Raw genomic sequence first — 19,826 nt, forward strand, 5'->3', positions numbered from 1 at the left:
TTCCTGCTGCCTGCAATCTTCCTCAGTATTCCACTCAGAGCTTATTGCACAGCAGAAACAAAAGCAGTCACCAACAAAATCTTCATCCTTGCTCCAGTAAAGCAACCACTTACAAAATTAAGTCACTGCTTTCTCAAGTATTCCCCCTAATGAAGAGCTAAATTTCCAATGTCCTGCCTGGTAGATGGCATTAAGTATTCATTTTACAAGCTGTCATTTGTGAAGAGTGAAAAGGAATTCTGTACTTGTTAATGCCACTGCTTGCAGAATATCCACTTTTTTTGCTCCTACAGCACTACACTTGTGGAAATGTACTGCAGCCTAATTAGTTCTAAGAGTTCTTAAGAGAAAGCTTCTTTAAAGGTAATCATAGCAGACCTCTATTCCTTCTTACCTTCTACATCCTTTAATTAGAATAACCATCCTGCCCATGTCAGACAGGAAAGACCTGCCCAGGCTCAGACACTCAGGGTGTGCAACATCGTATTGCGATGGCAAAGTCCCCAGTGCAGGATGATAAACATTCCAGGAGAAAAGCAGAGGCAGCTGCCACCTGCCTAAAGCACAGGCTAACTGGGTGCCTAGAGTAAAGCCTGGGCTTTAAATCACCACCTAGCAGTATTTTCACATTTCTGCACATTAATTCTCCCCTCAGTGGGACATGAGAGAGCTTCTCAATCATTGTAACCTCACTAGACCTGCACATGTCACCTCAGGTGCTGCTCAGCCCAGGGCAGCCAGGGCCCATCTTGCTGTCAGTCCCACGTGTCCCATGTGAAGTGCCCTGGGACAGAGTGACACCACTTTTTGCAGCCAGCAGCTCTCAGCCTCAGCAGTGGGTGTGCTCCACTAGCTCCTGCAGCACTGTGGGCATTTCCCTAAGCAATGCATTGTCGTCCCATGTGTGTTGGGGTCCTTTATTGCATTGGTAAGGAAAAAAAGAAATGAAGAAAGAGGTGATGGGAGAAAGAGCAAGAGGCACAGTGAACAAGTGCACACGAAAGCTTTTGTGCTGTGACACCGTGTAATCGTGGTCATTCAAGCTTATTCTGCGATACACTCATAATTAGATCAATCACATTACAACAAAGAATCTGGGAAAATAAGTGGGTGAGACACGAAGCCTCTGCTCTTAGAGGTTTACCTGCATCTCCAGACAATGCAGCTGTGCTTTTACTTCGGGCCAGGAAGGAGTGGGTGGGCGTCAGCAGCCTGCTAACAATGCTGCTCTCCCAGGGACTGAGCTGGAGTCTGCGAGCTGAACATGCACCACACAAGCAAGATGTTAGACCGAACACTGCACAAAACACCACGTTGCAGAAGCATTAGTATTGTCTCCTCACTACTGCATACCATGACAGCCTTGACACTCCTTCAGAGACCGAAAGCATATAGCCATTCATTCAGTGTTTTGCATTTTATTCTTACTCCATTTTAGCAGAGGAATTCCTATAGGAACACACATATCTGAACATCCAATCTGTGTTACTGCTTGTGGCATCAAGGCAAATTGTTATCCATTAATTCTGGTATTTTGCACATAAAGACCGAAAGCATATAACTATTCATTCAGTGTTTTGCTTTTTATTCTTAATCCATTTTAGCAGAGGATTCCTACAGGAACACACATATCTGAACATCCAATCTGTGTTACTGCTTGTGGCATCAAGGCAAATTGTTATCCATTAATTCTGGTATTTTGCACATATGCCACATTCCCTGTTGGGAATGACAGAATAACTTCTGTGCTAGGAGAGCAGTTGCTGCTCCTAAATAAAGGCTTTGATTGAGGTGTTTGTGTCCCAAATTCTTTCTATACATAAGGTACATAGTTACAAAAAGACCCATTACTAAAACACCTTCATGAGTCTTCCAGCCTAGCAAGAAAAGAACAGAGAAGGTTGTTCACTGCTGTACAGAGAATTGTGCCAAAGAAAGAGGTTTTGTCAAAGCATCCCAAAAGGTTACGATACACATCCTGAGGTACCAACCTCAGGAGCTACAGTTGTCTCAGTAACACAGAAGCCAAGAATACAGTAAGTACATTTGATCACTAATTCTCTGTCAAAAAACATGCTAATGATACATTTCAATTTAGAACAGTAACAAGCACCAGCTTTTTGCAGTTAGTCTGTTTTTAAAACACACTACACGTTCACCTGCCCTTCACTCCCTTGCCACGCTTTTCCCAATATTGCCCAATGCAAATTTACATTGTCAATATATTTCTTTCACCTTGTAAAATTTCTTTACTTTTAAAAGAAATACTAGTTAAACACTGATCATGGTGAACTGTAGCTGGAAGAAACCTGAGTTATTTTTTATATTGAAGTAGGTGTTTCTTCGATACTCTGATGCAAGAAATTGTATTATAATGAGCATCACAAACCAAAATAATTAACTAGGTCTCATAGTAGTCCATTATAACAAGCTTAAACCATAGCAAAAATCCTCATGTTGCAAGTGAAATCAGGTCTTCTCAGCATTCATATGCCTTAGTTTGGTGTTCACAGCAACAGAACTGCAGCTTGAATTTATGAGGCTTAGTCTCTAAAACATTCATTGAAGTGACTGGCTGTAATAAACCTGAGATTAATTTGCATTTTTAAAGGTAGAGATCCATCACTTTTAATAGCCATAAACTCTGAATCTGTCTTTAATCTACTCCATGCTGAGTGCCATGAAAAGAGGGGCTGATCTCCACCTCATCCTATAAAAACGTAACTGCTTAATCCACTCTCAGTACTGTTTTTCACTTCTCAAATTGCTCCCCTAAATTCTGCTAACTCAATAAGGGGCATTACTACAGAAATACAGGACTCTCAAACACAGCAGGGTAAGTGTCCTTGCACAATGTATTGCTGCCAGAGCTTTGTGATTAATGGTCCCATTCTGCACTGGTACAGATTACAGGGACACAAAACAGCCTACAGAGACCCCAGGACAGCATTAGGCTTGTAATTTAACAGTGAAGAAAAATCACAGAACTACCATCACACTGCATGCAGTAATGGTAACATCTTTGCTCCCTTTCTTCACCATGCTCAGGGTGGTCACTGTTGGAAGCTGCTGTTACAGGACAATAGACTCATTTTTGTGGTCTCAGTGACACGGGGGAACTTCCATCCACATCACCTAAGGGAAGCAGCCCTGTGCCCACAGCATCCCCCTAGGAGCACTGAGGCAGAGCTTGGGAGCAAACTAGCTGATATGTGCCAGCAGGGAGCTCAGAGACACCAACTTCCTTCTCCATACAGGCAATCAACCTGGATTCAGAAGTTTTACCCCGAGGCTGCAGTCGAGTCTCCCTAAATCTCTACAAGGGGTTTAGACTAGAGTTCACTGAAAGGCACCTTGGCCTTGTGGGTCAAGGTCATCACACACTGAATTTTCCAAGCACACAGCTCCCTGAAAGCAGCCTGTGTGACACTTACAACACACATTCCAACAGTCACTGGCACCACCTTTAACCTACAAGCCGACCAGCTTTCGTCCCGAGTTCCAAGCACAACAGTCCAAGCATCTACAAGACCAGCTTTCGTCCCCTGAGTTCCAAGCACAACAGTCCAAGCATCTACACGCTTTCAACAGCTTCACTTTGGTGTCCAACTCACACTGAACCATCCTGAATACAAATAAAGAGCTTCTCAAAATGAGATAGGCTTTAAAACAATGGGGTCTGTTTGTGGGGTATTTTTTTTCCTCTTTTCCTTTTTGAAGCCTTAGAGTGGAGCCTTCAAGGTTAGTCCTTCAAACTTTCTGACAGACAGGGGAAATGGCATTTTTTTTTCTCATGCTGTGTTAATCTATGACTCTTAGGGCTGTGTACTCCTTGTTTCCACACAGGAAGCACATTTGTGACAGAGCTGCTGGTGCAAGTTACCCCTGCCCCAGCTAGAAGCAGGTTGGATTAAACAGATCAAAGATCTTTATAGCCAACTTGGAACTGAAAAGCACATAAAGTCCCAGGAAGCTGGCAACAGTGAATTGATTACAATAATCTCTATTTGTCTTCAGGATACACAAACTGAACACAGAAAAGTTGTCTTAGCAGCAGCAGAATGAACTGCAAGTAAGCAAACAGCAGCATCTGATCAGTTCTGGCAACAGATGGGAGACAGGGATTTAACAGGCCTCCTGATGAGCACCACGGAGGAGACCTTCTGGTAACTGGTGTTTGCTCACACAGAGCAACAAATGTGTTGGGAGTAGATGAGGAAAAACTACTCCATGCTTAGATTCCCTTTCAACAGGAAACACTACCTGAGCCCTTGCATTTCTTCCATGTAAGTGACGGACAAAGGTGATGCAGTGACTGCAACCATCACTTATTTGAAAGAAAAACTTTATTAACTGCCTGAAAGGAGGTTGTAGCAAGGCAGGGGTTGGTCCCCTCCCTGGTATCAAGCAATAGGACAAGAGGAAATGGCCTCAAGTTGTGCCAGGGGAGGTTTAGATTAGATATTAGAAGAAACTTCTTCACTGAAAGGGTAATTAAACACTAGCACAGGCTGCCCAGGGAGGTGGTTCAATCGCCATCCCTGGAGGTGTTTTAATAGATAAGGTGCTGAGGGACATGGTTTAAGCACTGGACTTGGCAGAGTTGGGTTATGGTTGGACTCAGTGACCTTAAAGGTCTTTTCCAACCAGAAAATTCTGTGCAAAAGCACTGCAGAGGAGGAACACAAATATGGTGCAAGTTTTGCTCTTCAAAACTAATAAAGTATGCAACTCACACCTCATCCAAAATATTATCCCCTTGCTAAGCTTTCCTTAAAGAGCACAATCACCAAAATTTATTGGTCAAGAGGTGCTCTCTTCACTTGAGTAAGTGTTCATGTTTTGTTACAGTTTCAACTACACAGACCTGCTCCACTAACATAAAAGCATGAGAACCCTGTTCTGGCTGCCCGATGAATAACTGTGAAAAAGGGTTAGATAGCAATACTACACTTGAAAAGTAATTAACCAGTCTTTAGCCAATTAGTTAATGAAAGCTTTTGTCTTTTGCTGGGCCAAAATAAAATAACATTCTGTCCTTCAAATGCTGCTTAACAGAAGATATGCTCTTGATGACAGCTATAAGCCACTTAGGGTAAGCTCATCATCCTCATCTCCAGCTCACTGCTCTGCAGGTAGGAAATGCATGACACAGTGTGACTGACATGACAAAGTGCCCTCTGGAAGGGGAGAAGGGGAGGAAACAGTTACAGCCTTCCTTGAAGCTGTGTCTTAAGATGTTGAGGCCCCTGGAAAGACCAGAGGCACTTCCCTGGAGAGATGCTCAACTATAGGTAGGTAACTGACTTTGCACATGGGGACATGTAAAGGGCATGTAAGGCTTTTGGATTTGTTTTCTGCCTTGGAGTCTGAAAGACATGAGACTTCTGAAGATTTCTGTATGGTTTTAATAAAAATGCAAAGCAAAGAATGCCTCAGCATTTAAAGTTCTTTATGTATGACCATCACTTCCATATTACTTCCCTTTCCCCACCACTAGACTGCCTACTACTCAGTCTGACTTCTCCTGAATTTGAAATGGGTGGCAGAAACTATCACATAACCAGTTACAGTCCAGGAGAGACAATCCTTCACACTTACTGCCTGCTGCTGGCTTCCCCACCCACCCCAAGATCATTCCTCAAAGAAGCATCCCTTGGCAAAGAACAGCAACCATCCAGAAAAAGATATATATACCTAAATAAGTAACAGAACTAAAACTGATGGGATTTCAGCTTTTAGAACAAACAATGTTTTGGAATAAATTATTTTCTAATAGAATCCTTTTTTTTTTTTCAAGTTACCAGACTCTATGACTAGGTTAGCCCACTAGGATTAACATGGCTCATCAAATCCACCAGGTAGACATACATAAGCATACATAAAACACAGCACTTGGTTAAGATATGCAAATAATCACATCTAGTAATCAGTTTTGCAACACAACCAAAATTCCATTCTAAAAATTGTTTTTGAAAACATGCATTTATCAGGATTGAAATGGGACAGAACTACTCATTCTTAGTAGAGGACAAAAAAATCCCTACCGAGTACTTTTCTGTAAAGCTCTTTGCACAAGTTAAACAAGAGTTGTTTTGTCATAAAACTCCTTTAATCTCAATGCTTCAATCTCATAAATCCTCAGAACAGAGGCAGTGATTCAGCTATGTTCATTTTTAAAAGCTTGATTTTGTGCAGAGTTGTAAACACCAAAAACACACACTGAAAAAAAGCAATCTTTGAAAAGTAACTGGACACAAAAAGTCAATGAACAGTCCATATGAAAAACACCAGTATCTCTTCAACAAAAATAATTAAAAATGGTACTAAAATAACTGCTTGAAAGCTTCATGCAAAATGTTCTTAGATACTCAAGAACTACTGCTAAAGAAAGGAAAACAAAATAATGTTAAAATGGCCCAACGCAAATAAAAGGTCCCACATGACTGCATGCACTATGGAGCAATGCACTGTTTCGTAGTTGTACCTCATTTACTAAAGACCTGACAGAAGCACTGCTTTTATCATTTGCTAAAGCACGATTGTTTAGGTAAGGTCTCTTGTTTTAAAAAACATGAAATATATATTTCTTCTCACAGGAAAAAATGTTCAACTATTTACTTTTCACATGTGAAGCCTTTTTCACTCCCACTTAGATGAAGTACGGAAAACGACTTCAGAAGCTTGTTTCACGTGCTAAGTAATACATCAATACAGAACATTCTTTCTTGCTCTTTTTTTTTTTTTTTTTTTTTTTTTTTTTTTTTTTTTTTTTTGAACTTTAACAGGGAATGTATCTCAGTTGACATCAGGAGAGGAGATTTACTCTTTGGCTAAGAGACTGCTCTGCTATCTGTGCCTATGTAGTTTTTTATCTCATGTGTTTAGGTTATCTGTGGGAAAAAAACTAGTTTCTTTGTTGGTTTTATTTTTTTTTTTTTTTTTTTTACTTTTTCTCTTTGAAACTGTACCTCTGTCTGGAGAATTTAGTAATGTTGCAGATGAGGAGGAGAGCCGCTTGTTAATGACTGGATCAACATGTTTCGAAAGGTTCATTGTAGAAACAGACCGCCTGTCTGGATCTAAAACAAATGGAGATAATGCTAATTGACAGCCCACATGCAGCAGTGCCAGTTCCTAGGTCACTAGTGGGAGGAGGAAAACATGACTAGGTCACTCCTGCTCTACCACAAGAACTTTCCAAATAGAATGGCATTCTCAGCAGATGCTGTACAGGTGACTCAAAGACTGGGCACAAAACCATTTAATTCAAGTGTCTAAAATATTCTGTTCATTGATTATCATCCAACCAGGTTGCAGCCTAGGACTTAATGGAGGATCTAAAGTGGATATTAGTTGACAAGATTTTATTTCCTCTTTCCTTTTAATATTCTCAAAAAAAATTTGCTCATGGTTTTCAATACAAAGCTTCAGGGGAGGATCAACATGCTTGGAAATGTCAGGTTATTTAGGAAAAAAAAACCCTTAGCAACTGAATAAAAGGGTAGATTTGGGCACTGTCACTAGTCAGAAGGTCAATATAATGACAATACAATGCTGAAAGGTTAAGAGAAGACTAGTGGACAAGGGAAGCAAGGGTAAGCACAGAAGGAATTAAAAGATTTAGTTAAAATACCCTAGTTCTGTGCAAGTGCTAAACTTCCTACCACAGAGACATTTTCTACCTGCTGTGAAAGAAACAGCAGCTAGTCAATCCCAGACAGCTCAGCAGACAGAAAACAAGTCTCTGGGGAAGGCTGGAGGCTACTTGTCATGCATGTGCTTGGTGTGTAGTTCTGAAGGGGTTTATTTTGCTGTAAGAGTCTATTTTAGAGCATTTCAGAGCAGTTTGACATGATGTGCCTGCACCCTGCTGGGGCGATGGCTGTTCCAAGCACACAGATCACACACCTTGTGCACGTGTGTGTGCCATGTGCAAGGTGCTGGCAGAGGCAGAGGAGGGATGAGCTGCACAGACCAGCTACGTGCCTTCTGGCCTCTCAGAAAACCAAACCCAAAAACTACATCCATCAACCACACCTCCTTCACTGCAAACTTGCATTTGGAAATCTGACATGAAGAAGGCACTGGGAGAGTCAGTTCTGCTCCTGCTTGTATCTCAGTGTGCAGGGACCAGCAGTGCTACTCAGCAACACATCCACCCATGCTGAAAGGCAACGGGGCAGGACGTGCCTGAACGCTCTGCTGGGTCACACCTGGGTGTGCAGAAACCTGCCCGTGTGCTGCTTGGGAAGCAGAGACACACTCAGGATGCTGACAATGTTAAGGAGGAGCTTGCTGAAATACTACCTGCCACTGTTTACTTCTGACAAGTATACCAACATTGGATTTACCCCTTCTGACTCAGGGGCTAAAGTACCCTCACCCTGTAGAGAATATTTGCATAGAAATACGGTGCATGAAAAATACTTCTACTCTCCCCAGCTCTAGGAACCATGTAGGTCCCATGCTGGAAACAGGACACTCGGGCTCCATGGGTCACCAATTCTTGTCAGAATGATATTTGTGGGAATGGGATGGGGATTTGGATCTCTCATACCTAATCTATAGCTGAAAAAAATCTATGGTATATCAGTACAGCACAAAAAGTTTCTATACTGGCCGTAACAGATGTACTGCACAAAACAGCTTTCTGAAGATGAAAAATGGTAACATGAAAAAATGATCTCTTATCCTTGGAATGTCAACATTTCTCCTGTGTCAATGAACATTATTTAAATGAATGAAATTCAGCATGAGGATTTGTGTGTAAGTGTTGACCATATGAAACCTACAAATGTAGAACAGGCCAAATGCAACCCACTGCCTAAAAGATTGCTGGGTTTTCGTTCTAAAAAGAAGCATTAGAACACCCATGAGCAACACATCAGCCAATGCATATGGTTACACTTTTCGTTCAGGTGCAAAATCATTGTAAATCCAGTGTATCTGTAGTATGCCAAACAGGTTTTAGAAAAGACAAAAATACTCCTATAGGGTCTCCTTGACTTCACACAGACAGAATATTATGCTTCATTTCAGTGAATTGTGCCAAATCTTTGAAGTCAGCCAGTAGTAACTCTCCATAGTAAAAATAAATAGTAATGAAAAAGTCTGGTACTACCAAGAGTTCTCATCTATCAGCATGATGTTAAGCATGCATTGCAACTACATGAGGGTGGTTTAGTTACTGGTGATCTCATTTCCTGAGAACTAGCTATGGGTAAAGGAATCAACAAACCACAGCAATTATGTACCAGGTTTTCTAGCACCACCCAGAGATCTGAAGTGGTGCTCCAGGCCTGCTAAATCGAGAAAGCTGAATGATGATTCAAAAAAATAACCTAGGGACAGAATGCAAGACAATGATTTTTTTCACAATAAAGAAAATAAAAATCAAGTAAGTTATACAGAGTTAAGCAAAAAAGTAACACCTTCTGAAAAAATAACTATTTATTGAACTTATATATAACAGACTTCAGAACATTCTTTTCTCAACTTTCTTTTTCCTCCTTGATGAAAGCTTGGACACATTGAAATGCACACATTAGAGTAGGAAAATAAGAATCCCAAGTACCATTTTCTGGTGAAATAAATGAAGAACTGGTTCTGTTTTTGGACTTGAGTCATATTTAACAGGTCACATACACATTAATGATTCACAGATTAAGTTAGAGAAGATAATTTAGGTGGAAAAGCAAATAGCAAAAATTCACTTCATTTGCCGATCTTGAAGTTTTCCTAGGGGAGAAAAAAGGGGCTTCTCTCTCCCAAAATATCTGTACACAGTACAGATAGCATATTACAAAGATCCGTTTTTCTTCCTTGTGTCTGTTTTAATCTCAGTATTTGGTTACTTCCACCAGACCTATTTTTTGAGCCATAGCATTTAGGTTTTGCACACAGTAGCTCAGAACACAGGACTGATACAGCACAAGCACACCCACACACAAACAGCAGAGCAGCTGAAGTGAGAAGCTGAAGCAAGATAGCTGTAGAATTAATCAACTCCTGAAGCAAGTTTTAACTTCTGTTCAGATTTCTCCTTGTGATCTTTTTGCTACACACCAACATCAGAAACATTGCCAGCAATTACAAGATGAAGAACAAAGAATACCAAGAAGCACACACTGCATCATCCTCCCCTTCAACAGAAGCAAAGTAAATCCTGCTGGCTGGCCAGGCAGGACCCTGACCAGCACACCAGCCCCATTACCTGTGCTGCTCATGCGGTTCTGCAGGGCTCCTCCCCACGACCACCTGTTCTGCTTCTGTCTTGGCTTCTGGCTCCTTTCCAGCGTGCGACGAACAACAGCTTCATGTCGCTCCTGAAGTACAACAGGAGAACACATTGGCTCATTTTGGGTTTTGACCCTCATGTCCTCAACAAGTGCCTCAGCCTCCACATGGACAAAAGCCAGCAGGCATCTCAGAGCTGTGTTTCAGCTTACCTGCTGCCTAAGACACATACTCAGAGGAACCATCCTAACTCTAGGATAGGATTAAGCAGTAATTAAGCCATAAATAAGTTAAAATATTAACTGTAATTTTGATCTGTTTGAGACCTGCAAAACTACAGAGAGAAAACAGTGGTCCTGCTATGGCAGTCACTACACAAAACATCCTAGGGCTACTTCCCACCTTGAGTCTCGCCCTACTAAGACCACAGGAGAAAGATGAGCCACAAACACCACAAGGATGAGCTGCTACTCTGGAGCAACTGCACACAGTTCCAGCGTAGCTGAGACAAACCAGCCAAGAGCATCTTTCAGTACACACCTTCTTAAAGGTTTTGTTAGGGCAACTAATATTTAGCTACCCTAACACTGAATGGCTAAGAATTAACAGACAAACTTATAAAATTGACCCAATTCATATTTTTCTTCATGTGTTCTTGCTCTAATCCAGATACACTCAGCTGTGTTTGAGTCATAAGGGGCACTTTAAGAAGCAGTATCTGTGCAATAAGGCTTAAAATCCTCTTTTGTACTAACCATGGCTTATGTTGCATTCTATCAACTCCTAAATAAAAAGATTGATAGTACTGCATCTTACAGTAAAAGCAAGCTGAAAAGTGCTCAAGACATTTATTCTTACCTTGTCTTCTTCTATTCTCTGCCTTCGCTTCTCCTCCACAGCAGCTCGCCTTCTCTCTTCCTTTAATCTCTGCTCTTCCAGTTTCTTCCTGCGTTCCTCCAGGTGTTTTTCATAATGCTGCCGGGCTCTCTCTTCTCTTTCTAACCAGATTGTTTCTCTTGCAGCTGTGAGAAAAATCAGAAGTATTAACATGCTATATGTGATGAACTCTGTAATACAATTGGAATAACCAAACTAAATGGAAAAACATTTGAACTCATTTTCTCAAGAAGACTTATGTAATATCCTGATCTCTCCTCATGTATTAAAATACCGTGTGTCCTGGTCGCACATTCATTTCATCTCTATTTCCTAATTATGAATCACCACCAGAAACAGCTCAATTAGTTGAGCACACAGTTTCCAAGTGGAAGAACGGTCAGTTTACAATACCTAAATATTCAAGTCGGGTACATGTGAATACACTTTTGTCATACAAACCAGGATAATTCTCTGTAAGCTTTTACTGCAAGAAGGAAGATAATAAAAAGAACAATACAACTATTACCATGATGCACCTTTCCTGTTGGATCCCTTCTGATGACAACTCTAGCACCTGGACTGTCAGCAGTGCCTACAGCTGCCCAGAGGGAAAGAAATTGCCCACAAAAGCAGCCAATCTAAAGGTGAGTTTAGTCTGCCATGTAAGCTGAAGCTACATGCTTCAGAAGTGCTAATCAAGACAAATCAGGAAGCACTACACAAGACAAATTTGGTTCCCCATCAGGGTCTGCAGTTCTGCTTTGAGCACTGCTGTTTGTCTGACAAGTCATACTCCTAGCTTAGAATACTTTCTCCAAAAACAAATTCTTTCTCCTCCATCCAGAAACCCATCACTGCATACAGAACACCCGTCTGACAACCAAGTTTTACAAAAGGCACAGTGAGGCTGGGAGGTCCTGCCTGTTCCTCATGAGGACATAGAAGGGAGGAAAGAGACACTCAGAGCTTGAGTTTACAGACCTTAACCAGTAAATACTTTACTTCATAAAAGCAAATTTGAACAGAACTAATAATACAATGTGAACAAAACAATACTTGGAATAATTTTTCCCATTTCAACACTAGGTTTTTATCTTCCTCTTTTTCCTCAAATAATTGTCCATTAGTGCTGGACTGCAGGAACATTAAATAACTGTTAAATGCCATCCCTGGAGGATATGATATCACTCTCTCCCCCTCTCCTTTCTGTATAATTACTTCCTGTGAAGCTTCTCCCACTAAATTTCGTCCTCAGAATAGTTTCCTATTTGAGTCTGTTGTTCTGCTTCATTTCTGACCCAGAAATGTTTCAGCCCTACAGACATCACTGTGCAGATACAGAGAGACACAGAGCTTGTAAGACTTCACCTTTAAAAAGCTGCAGGATTTTATGGACTGACTGTAACACGCACGAACTGTAACAATTAGTCTTAATTTCCAGTCTTTACTATTTATCTCTAGATGTCACAGAAATGGATCCTGAAAAAATATTAAAAGCCTTCCCTGTCTTCTTCTTAAAAGTATGTCACTTACATACAGACCCTAATGATGAAATATTTAACTAGCACATAAAAGCAGGATTCATTATACATCTGTTTTCTGAGAAAAAGTGCAACATCTATTTTCATTAATTTAACTTTTTCTACAAATAGGGAAATTATAATTTGTGCTTTAACATTTTGGATTTTTTCAAGGTATTAATTCCTACATTTTCTTTTTATTAGAGAACCAAAGGAGAATATTTGCTTTGTTTCCACTGCTTCCTACACACACTACTGACATTTTTGCATGAACCTAAGGGCTCAGTTTTCTGCCATCTACAAGGTAGGTATATACAGTGACAGAAGCCACTGCCCTCAGATACATGGTTTTTCCTTCAGGAAAAAAAAACACAAAAAACTACCTTAAAATAAACTATCTATTTCATTCTCATGTCCCTATTTATGAATTTGTGGAAACTTTTGTCCTGCTACTCCAGACAGAAATTAAGAAGTTTACTCAAGGGTTAAAAAAGCCTACCCTAAGGTAACAATTAGGGGTATTATATTCTGAATAGGTAGGTGTGCTTCTAGAAGAACAGTGAGCTGGGTTTCATAGAGATACATCAAATGCCTTGTAACAGAAGGGATCAGCAGATGAGCCCTGAGGAAACAAAGACACCTCTAAAAGGTCTGATCAGCTTGGAAGAGCAGCTGCTTTGTAGGATGTGGAAGGGGAAGATGCTCCAGAAGCTGTGCCAGCAGCTGTGCCCAGTGCTCAGCCAGTGCTGGGCTCCAGTACGGGCAGCTCCAAAAAAAGACTTTTCCTGGGGCTGACTTCATGGTCACACACATTACTTGACACCACGCAAGAACCAGCCAAAGAAAGCTGAAATAGCTTCACATAGCACCTGCATCCTGAAAAAGCTTCAATGGCCTAGGAACATTTACATTAAGGATGCAAAATACACAGCCAAGCCACAACCTGACCCTTGTTCTCCTTACTTAGTACAATCTATACATTTGAACACAGTCACGTGATACACAGACACAAAATTAGCATAAAAACAAGATTTAGAAATTGGGCTCTGGACACGCTGTTAATACCTTCTGCTTGTTTGCAAACTGGTAATGCTGGATTAGATTACAAAGCAACATAATTAAGGCTGAATTTCTGGCACCTCTGAAGTGAGTAACAACAAAAGAAAACAAGGTCAATCAAGAAAGAAACATCCCAGTATTAAGAGACATGTAAGACTTGAAACCAATCAGTTTCCACTAGAATTAACTAATTTCAGATGGGAGGTGTTAACTATGCTTCTTGAGGAAATAATTGTGGATTGTTTCCCCAGCTGTGCCCACAGACAGAGAACCCATTCTTTGCAGGGGTTTTGGGCTGCGAGGGAAGATGCACCATGGGCAGGTCCCCCCAGCTCCCATTTGCTGTCCCTTCACTTCATTCCTCTGTCTTCTTTACAGCCCATATAAAGGCCGATCAGGTCTAGCTCTGCACTTCCTCAGTCTGTCTTTTGCATCCCTGGTGGATGGACAGCTTTCCTGGGTAAAGCTCTTTAAGTCCTTGTCAGCCTTTCCAGCCCCTGTTCTTCTGGCTCTGCAGCCCTGCTCTGGACAGTAGCTCCCTCCCCTGCCTCCCCTCTCACTGCCAGCTCTGCTCTGAGACCATGATCACCTCCTTGCTGCATTAGCAGAAAAACAGATCAGTGATGCTTTAACCATACCTAAAAATGGGTTCCGTCAGGCCCCAGGAATGGCTGACTGGACTCATTAAAAGGTGAACTTCAGAGCTGTAATTACAGCTGAAATTCATGTTAGATTCTGAAGCCAACCTTTCCCCTGTAACCATACGTTGAGGGACATTCAGCACAGAAATTGTTTAACTAATCTTCCTTAAAAATGGTTTCCTTGACTTACAACCCTTCTGACACTCAAGTCCTCTGAGGACATTGAAAAATGATCCATATGATTCTGAGTTTCTGTGGGGCTGCTGACTGTGGAAATGTTGGATAAAGTTCTGTCCCCAACTGCCAGTGAAGAGAATAAGCCAGAAGGAATTCACTGACAGAAAGAAATTGTAATTTTTATTAATGGGATGTTTTGCCAGCTATCACTTTCAAAAGGAAAAGGAACACACATCACTATGTGATCTTTAAAATATTATGTTAATGTTTATTCATTGTAAGAACTAAGAATTTATTAGATTTAGCCAACCTGAAACTCAGTCCTATTCTAAAAACTAAGATTAATAACACATTTCCTTAAATGAAGAGTTAAGTCAGATGACAAGACTACCATCTTTTGTTACCACTGCCAGAAACTAAACGAGCCTTATGTCCTTGTCAGGATCGTAATTGTGATTAAAACAGGTCAGTCTTCAAGCACGATTAGTGTAGATAAAACATCCAGAAATCTACAGATCAGAAACCTACAGTCTCACCACACATATTCTATATATAGCCAGTTAACAAAAGAGACAGCACTCATCTTTTCTACTCTCCTCTCTCATTAAAGGGGAGGAATTAATTCAACTTAATTATCTAAAAAAGTTTCCCTCCTTCACGGTTTCACTGATGCATGACTGACGTCCCAGTTTTAACAAAATCCAACTCTGATTTTCAGTGAGACACATTTATATAACAACATTTTACAAGTTGATGTTTAAGATAGACAGCTTAGGCATCTCTTTGCTATGGCCCACATGACATGAGTGACTGATCATTTGCTTTCTGGATTTAAAAAAAAATAAGCTTGCATGTCACTGTAAGAATCATTGCTTTGCTGTTCCGGAACACAAATCTCAAGCGACAGCTCCTAAGTCATTATGTTAGGAGACAAACACACAGATGAAAGTACAACACGACTTTCAGGTTTCTTGTTAGTTTCAAATAACCCCTCATGCAGGAGCACACAGGACAGTCCTGCACCACAGGGACAGCAGAGCTCTTCTGCTACACAAGGAACAACTCCACATCAACTTAACCCCCACAGCTTGATGTTGCTTTCAAAATGTGTCACACAGAATGACACTTTCCTCAACAGAAGTCATGGCCTTCCAGTAACAGATATTCATTTATCCATAGAAAAAATTAAGAGTTCAGTAAAACTTTAGGCAAGCACCTCTCCCTGCACTTGAGCAAAGCATTGTTACTACACAAGGATCAACCCTGGAAAAAGAACAAATTCAGGACCTCAAAGTTGTCATCTATCACAAAGTAATTTAAATGGCCAGGAACTTCCATTTGCTCTGGAACCTGAAGAAACTAAGCTTACACCTGCCATCAACCTCAACGCCAGCAGCAGCTTTTAGGGGACTGGCAAATGCCCTGCTACGTTACCCTCTTGAGCAAGCCAAATCCAAGGCTTTCTTCTTGCCCCTTCAGAACAACCCCACTAATTGGTGCACTTAGGGTACCATGTTATTAGGTGCTATAAAGAAGGAAGGATATTAATGCTATTAAGACCTAGATGGCAATATATCATGGCTCTCCAGATTAGAAAAAGCAGCATAAACTTACAGAAACTGGAAAATGGAAATAAGTAACTTCTGCTTCTCCAGCCATAAAAACAATGCAGCATCCAAAGAAATCAGCGTGAACACATAAAAAAAGTGCTCCCCACTGCTGTGCTCTCCTGCCTCCCAACTGCCACAGCGTGTTCAGGCAGCCAAACATAAAAGCAGTTTTCAGAAAACCACCAGTTTGGCTTCATGTAACTCTCAGGTTCTCCCCACACCACGCTCCATACACTGCCCATCCCCAGCTGCTTGATAAGTGACCTTCACTGTCACTAGTCACCTGAACAGTGCTATGCTTGCTCCTGCACAGGGGACACTTTCATAGGACATTGAGCATGTCTATTTGACACCTACTAAAGGTTTTACCTGACAGAAATCCAAGTTTATGTAGAAAAAGTCAAACCATGCATTGGCAACGTATTCTGCAATTCTATTTTATAGCAATAAAAGATGCATTCAATATATTCCAAAGTCTAACCTTCAAAAGGCTCTAAAATTTAAAAATTCTATTTACATCAGTGAAGCTTCCTTGCAGGATTTCAGAAACCAACTCACTTTCCATTCACATTCACAAAGGTAAGACACAGGTATGTGACTGGAATAGTTAATGATGAAACCCCAGATGATCATGAATTAAGATCTAATTTTAAAATGTGATAGATTATCTGGAGTGACATGGCTGCATATCTAGCTCGCTGAACGCTCCTAGCAGCAAACTGGCCCAAACACTGGATGCAGAGGATTGTCCATAAAAGCCCCTCCAAACCATAAGAAACCCCTGCAGAGCAGGCCTTACCCAGCTGCTTCTCTCGTTCCTCTCTGCGCTCCCGAGCCAGCCGCTGCCTGTCATCAACCCTCAGTGGGGGGGGATGATCTGCCAAGGGAGGGAGGGAGAAAAGCATTACACATAGACCACAACATCAAGTAGTGCCCATAAACCAGCCCCTAAGGGAATGGCGATTCAGCAACTCCAGTTATTCTACTGTCAAAATAGATCACATTTCCAGAAATCCGTCTTATGAAAAAAAAAGATGGAACAATTTTTTAAAAAGTATGTATTCTAAATATCAGGATGTAAACACTCCCAAAAAATGGACTACGTTGGAACTCTGACTTCCAAGCAAGACTACTGCCTGTGAAAAACCAGCAAGGTTTTGTTTCCCAGCCTGTAACAACTTGCTTCCTCGAGAGCATTCTGACAACGCTGTTATTTCATAACCTCTCTAAAAAATGCATCCATGGAAACTTCTGTTATAATGCAACACCCTCTTCCCACCAATATTGCCTAAAAATACTAATAAGGCCTATTTTACAAATCTGAAGCAGCTCAGCACCCAAGCAGAACAGGCTGGGTCTGAACACTGCAGCAGTTCTGGTTGAGCTTTTGAAGGCAGCACGATCCTGATCTCCCCACAGGGGTGTGTGTGTGGGTGTGCAAACTCTAGAGAACACACTAGGACACTGCATCACATGCACAGACTGGCACACCACCAGTAAATAAGACAACTGTTTCTTCAGCTATTCTTGCAGATGGAAAATTAGTGACACAATTTCTTTAACTGCAACTGGCCACTTAGATCACAGCAGCAGGACTAAGGATAAGATGAAGAATCTGTGTCAGAGCTCAGGCTTGACTATAACAATTCAGGCTTAGTTGGAAAAACACCACTTGCCCAGGAAAAAACAAAATGCTGAACAGCCAACATCCTGCTTACAGCCTCAGCAGTGGAGCCGTTCCAGACAAAAAGGGAACAAAATCCAAGTCACCAATTAATCTCAGCATGTTGCCAAAGCTAATTTCCTACTCATCCTAAGCCCGGTCTGTGAAATCTGGAAAGCTACTGATTTTATGCTTTTTCACTAGCACTGAAAAGTTTGCTCTGAATAAAAACACTATAAAAAACCTGAGAGGGAAAAAAAAAAAAAAAAAGTTTCAAAAAGATTTCTGGGTATTGAGAAATTATCTGATTTATTTTACCATTGGGAACTCAGTTTTAAAAGTATTTTTTAAGTATTTTAAGTTAAAGAACTATGTAGAATACTGTCACCATGGAGGTGCACATAAAAACAAGGTCACAGATCCTTTCCTCTATTCAGTGTGAATGCACAAGTAGGCAATTTGCAAAAGCATGTGAGGTCAGCCCACTACCTACCTATGGGAAAAGTTACTAACAAAACACTACAATGGGTCATAAAAATGAGGTGAAATATATATGCAGAAACAAATCCCTGAAGTGAGGATGTGCTGGACAGATTTTGAATAGTTACTTAATTAAACAAAAACATCAGTAATGTGCATTTCATACTCTAACAGAAGTTTCTGCAGCAAAATGAGAGGATCTCCTGCAAGAATGAGTTCACTGAGTCCTTCTTGAACTTCTAAGTGAAAACTTATCATCTCAAGAAGAGCCAGGGACTGCAGCCCATTAATGGTGCTAACAGCACTGCAAAGTAGGAGCTGCAAGGACAGACCCCACTGCACAGCTGGCAGGAAGGGCATCCAAACATGACAGCCCCAATGAAAGGCACAAGTGAACAAGTGACCAGCAGAGACCAAGGCCATAATCCATCCCTGCTACCGACCAGACCTTTAATGCTGGTGACAGAGCTCCCAGTGCTGCCCTTTGAAAGCCATGCCAGGCCTTGCCATGGCACAGAGCTGCCCCAGGTGTGTGGGGACACACCTGGCTGATGATCCCTGTGCTGGCTCACACAGTCTCTTCAGCACATAGACACAGGGCAGAAGCTCAGAACAATATTCCTTCTCCCTCGTGGCTGGGACACGAGATTCAGAAACATGAATTTCTGTAGCATGAGTCATTAGTGCTAGTGGAATAATGTACACCCAATATAAATTCCCTGGGAAAACAAGGATTCCCTTCAAGGGCTGTCAGCAAAGTAAATGTAACATTGAGTTGACAGAGAATGGTGAGACACTGGGGAATAACATGAAATCCTGCTTCTTTCAGAGTGTACCATTATCCTTTCAGGTGGTTGGGTTTTGGTTTTTTTTCCCCTTTTCTTGTGAGGAGAGATTTCCCTGTTGGGGAGAAGCAGCAATTCTTCAAAGAGGCAGAAGGGTTACATGGACAGGCAAACTGAAAAGGTCTCCCTTAAGAATTCCTAATTATAAGCAATGGAAGGAATAAAATACATTTTTAAAGCTGCCCTCTGCCATTCTTTTTGAAGATACCCAATTATTTTCTCTGTATCATATACCTGATTGTGTTCACAAACACAGTCCCTTCTCCCAGCTCCCTGGGATGTCAGAGCAATCCTAAGGAATCCACAGAAAGGGGCAGGCTATGCAAAGTGCAGTGTCTTCAGTAAAAAGCTGCTCCGCATACATTTGGAGCACAAAGAACTGGATCAATATTGGCACAAGGATAGGGAGAACACCTTTCTAGCAGTCCAGCACTGCCTTAGCTAGCAGCTGGAGCATATATTACTGCTGCAAACCTGTCACTGTTAATTAAAAAGCCTTTTCTAAACCTTGAAAATAGTTCATAGTTTGGCTGCAAGCCCAACCTCCAACAACTGCATTCTGAGCCCCTCTTCTGCTGACACCCCAGTACACAGCTTCATTAGCTTCAAATTGGGGCAAAACAAGAAAGTACAGTGGTCCTGCTCACTGTTTTATTTCTCATACCTCTGCTCATTAACCAGAGGGACTGGCATTCCTCCTTTTGCAGCAGGAA

General features: G+C 41.3%; 1 protein-coding gene across 1 annotated transcript in view; it reads right to left on the reverse strand.

The window, feature by feature from the left end:
- Window positions 1-19,826, reverse strand: part of MAP7 (microtubule-associated protein 7) — a 47,931-nt gene that overhangs the window by 24,462 nt on the left and 3,643 nt on the right. The window contains exons 3-7 of the mRNA XM_010005564.1: window positions 16,925-17,002; window positions 11,098-11,261; window positions 10,217-10,328; window positions 6,972-7,082; window positions 1,145-1,258 (exon numbers count right to left, since the gene is read on the reverse strand). Of these exons, the coding sequence (XP_010003866.1) occupies window positions 1,145-1,258; window positions 6,972-7,082; window positions 10,217-10,328; window positions 11,098-11,261; window positions 16,925-17,002 (579 nt within the window). The remainder of the gene's footprint in view (window positions 1-1,144; window positions 1,259-6,971; window positions 7,083-10,216; window positions 10,329-11,097; window positions 11,262-16,924; window positions 17,003-19,826) is intronic.

Source organism: Chaetura pelagica, unplaced genomic scaffold (assembly GCF_000747805.2).
Source record: "Chaetura pelagica isolate M959 unplaced genomic scaffold, ChaPel_1.0 scaffold589, whole genome shotgun sequence".
In the NCBI taxonomy this organism is placed as follows: Eukaryota; Metazoa; Chordata; class Aves; order Apodiformes; family Apodidae; genus Chaetura; species Chaetura pelagica.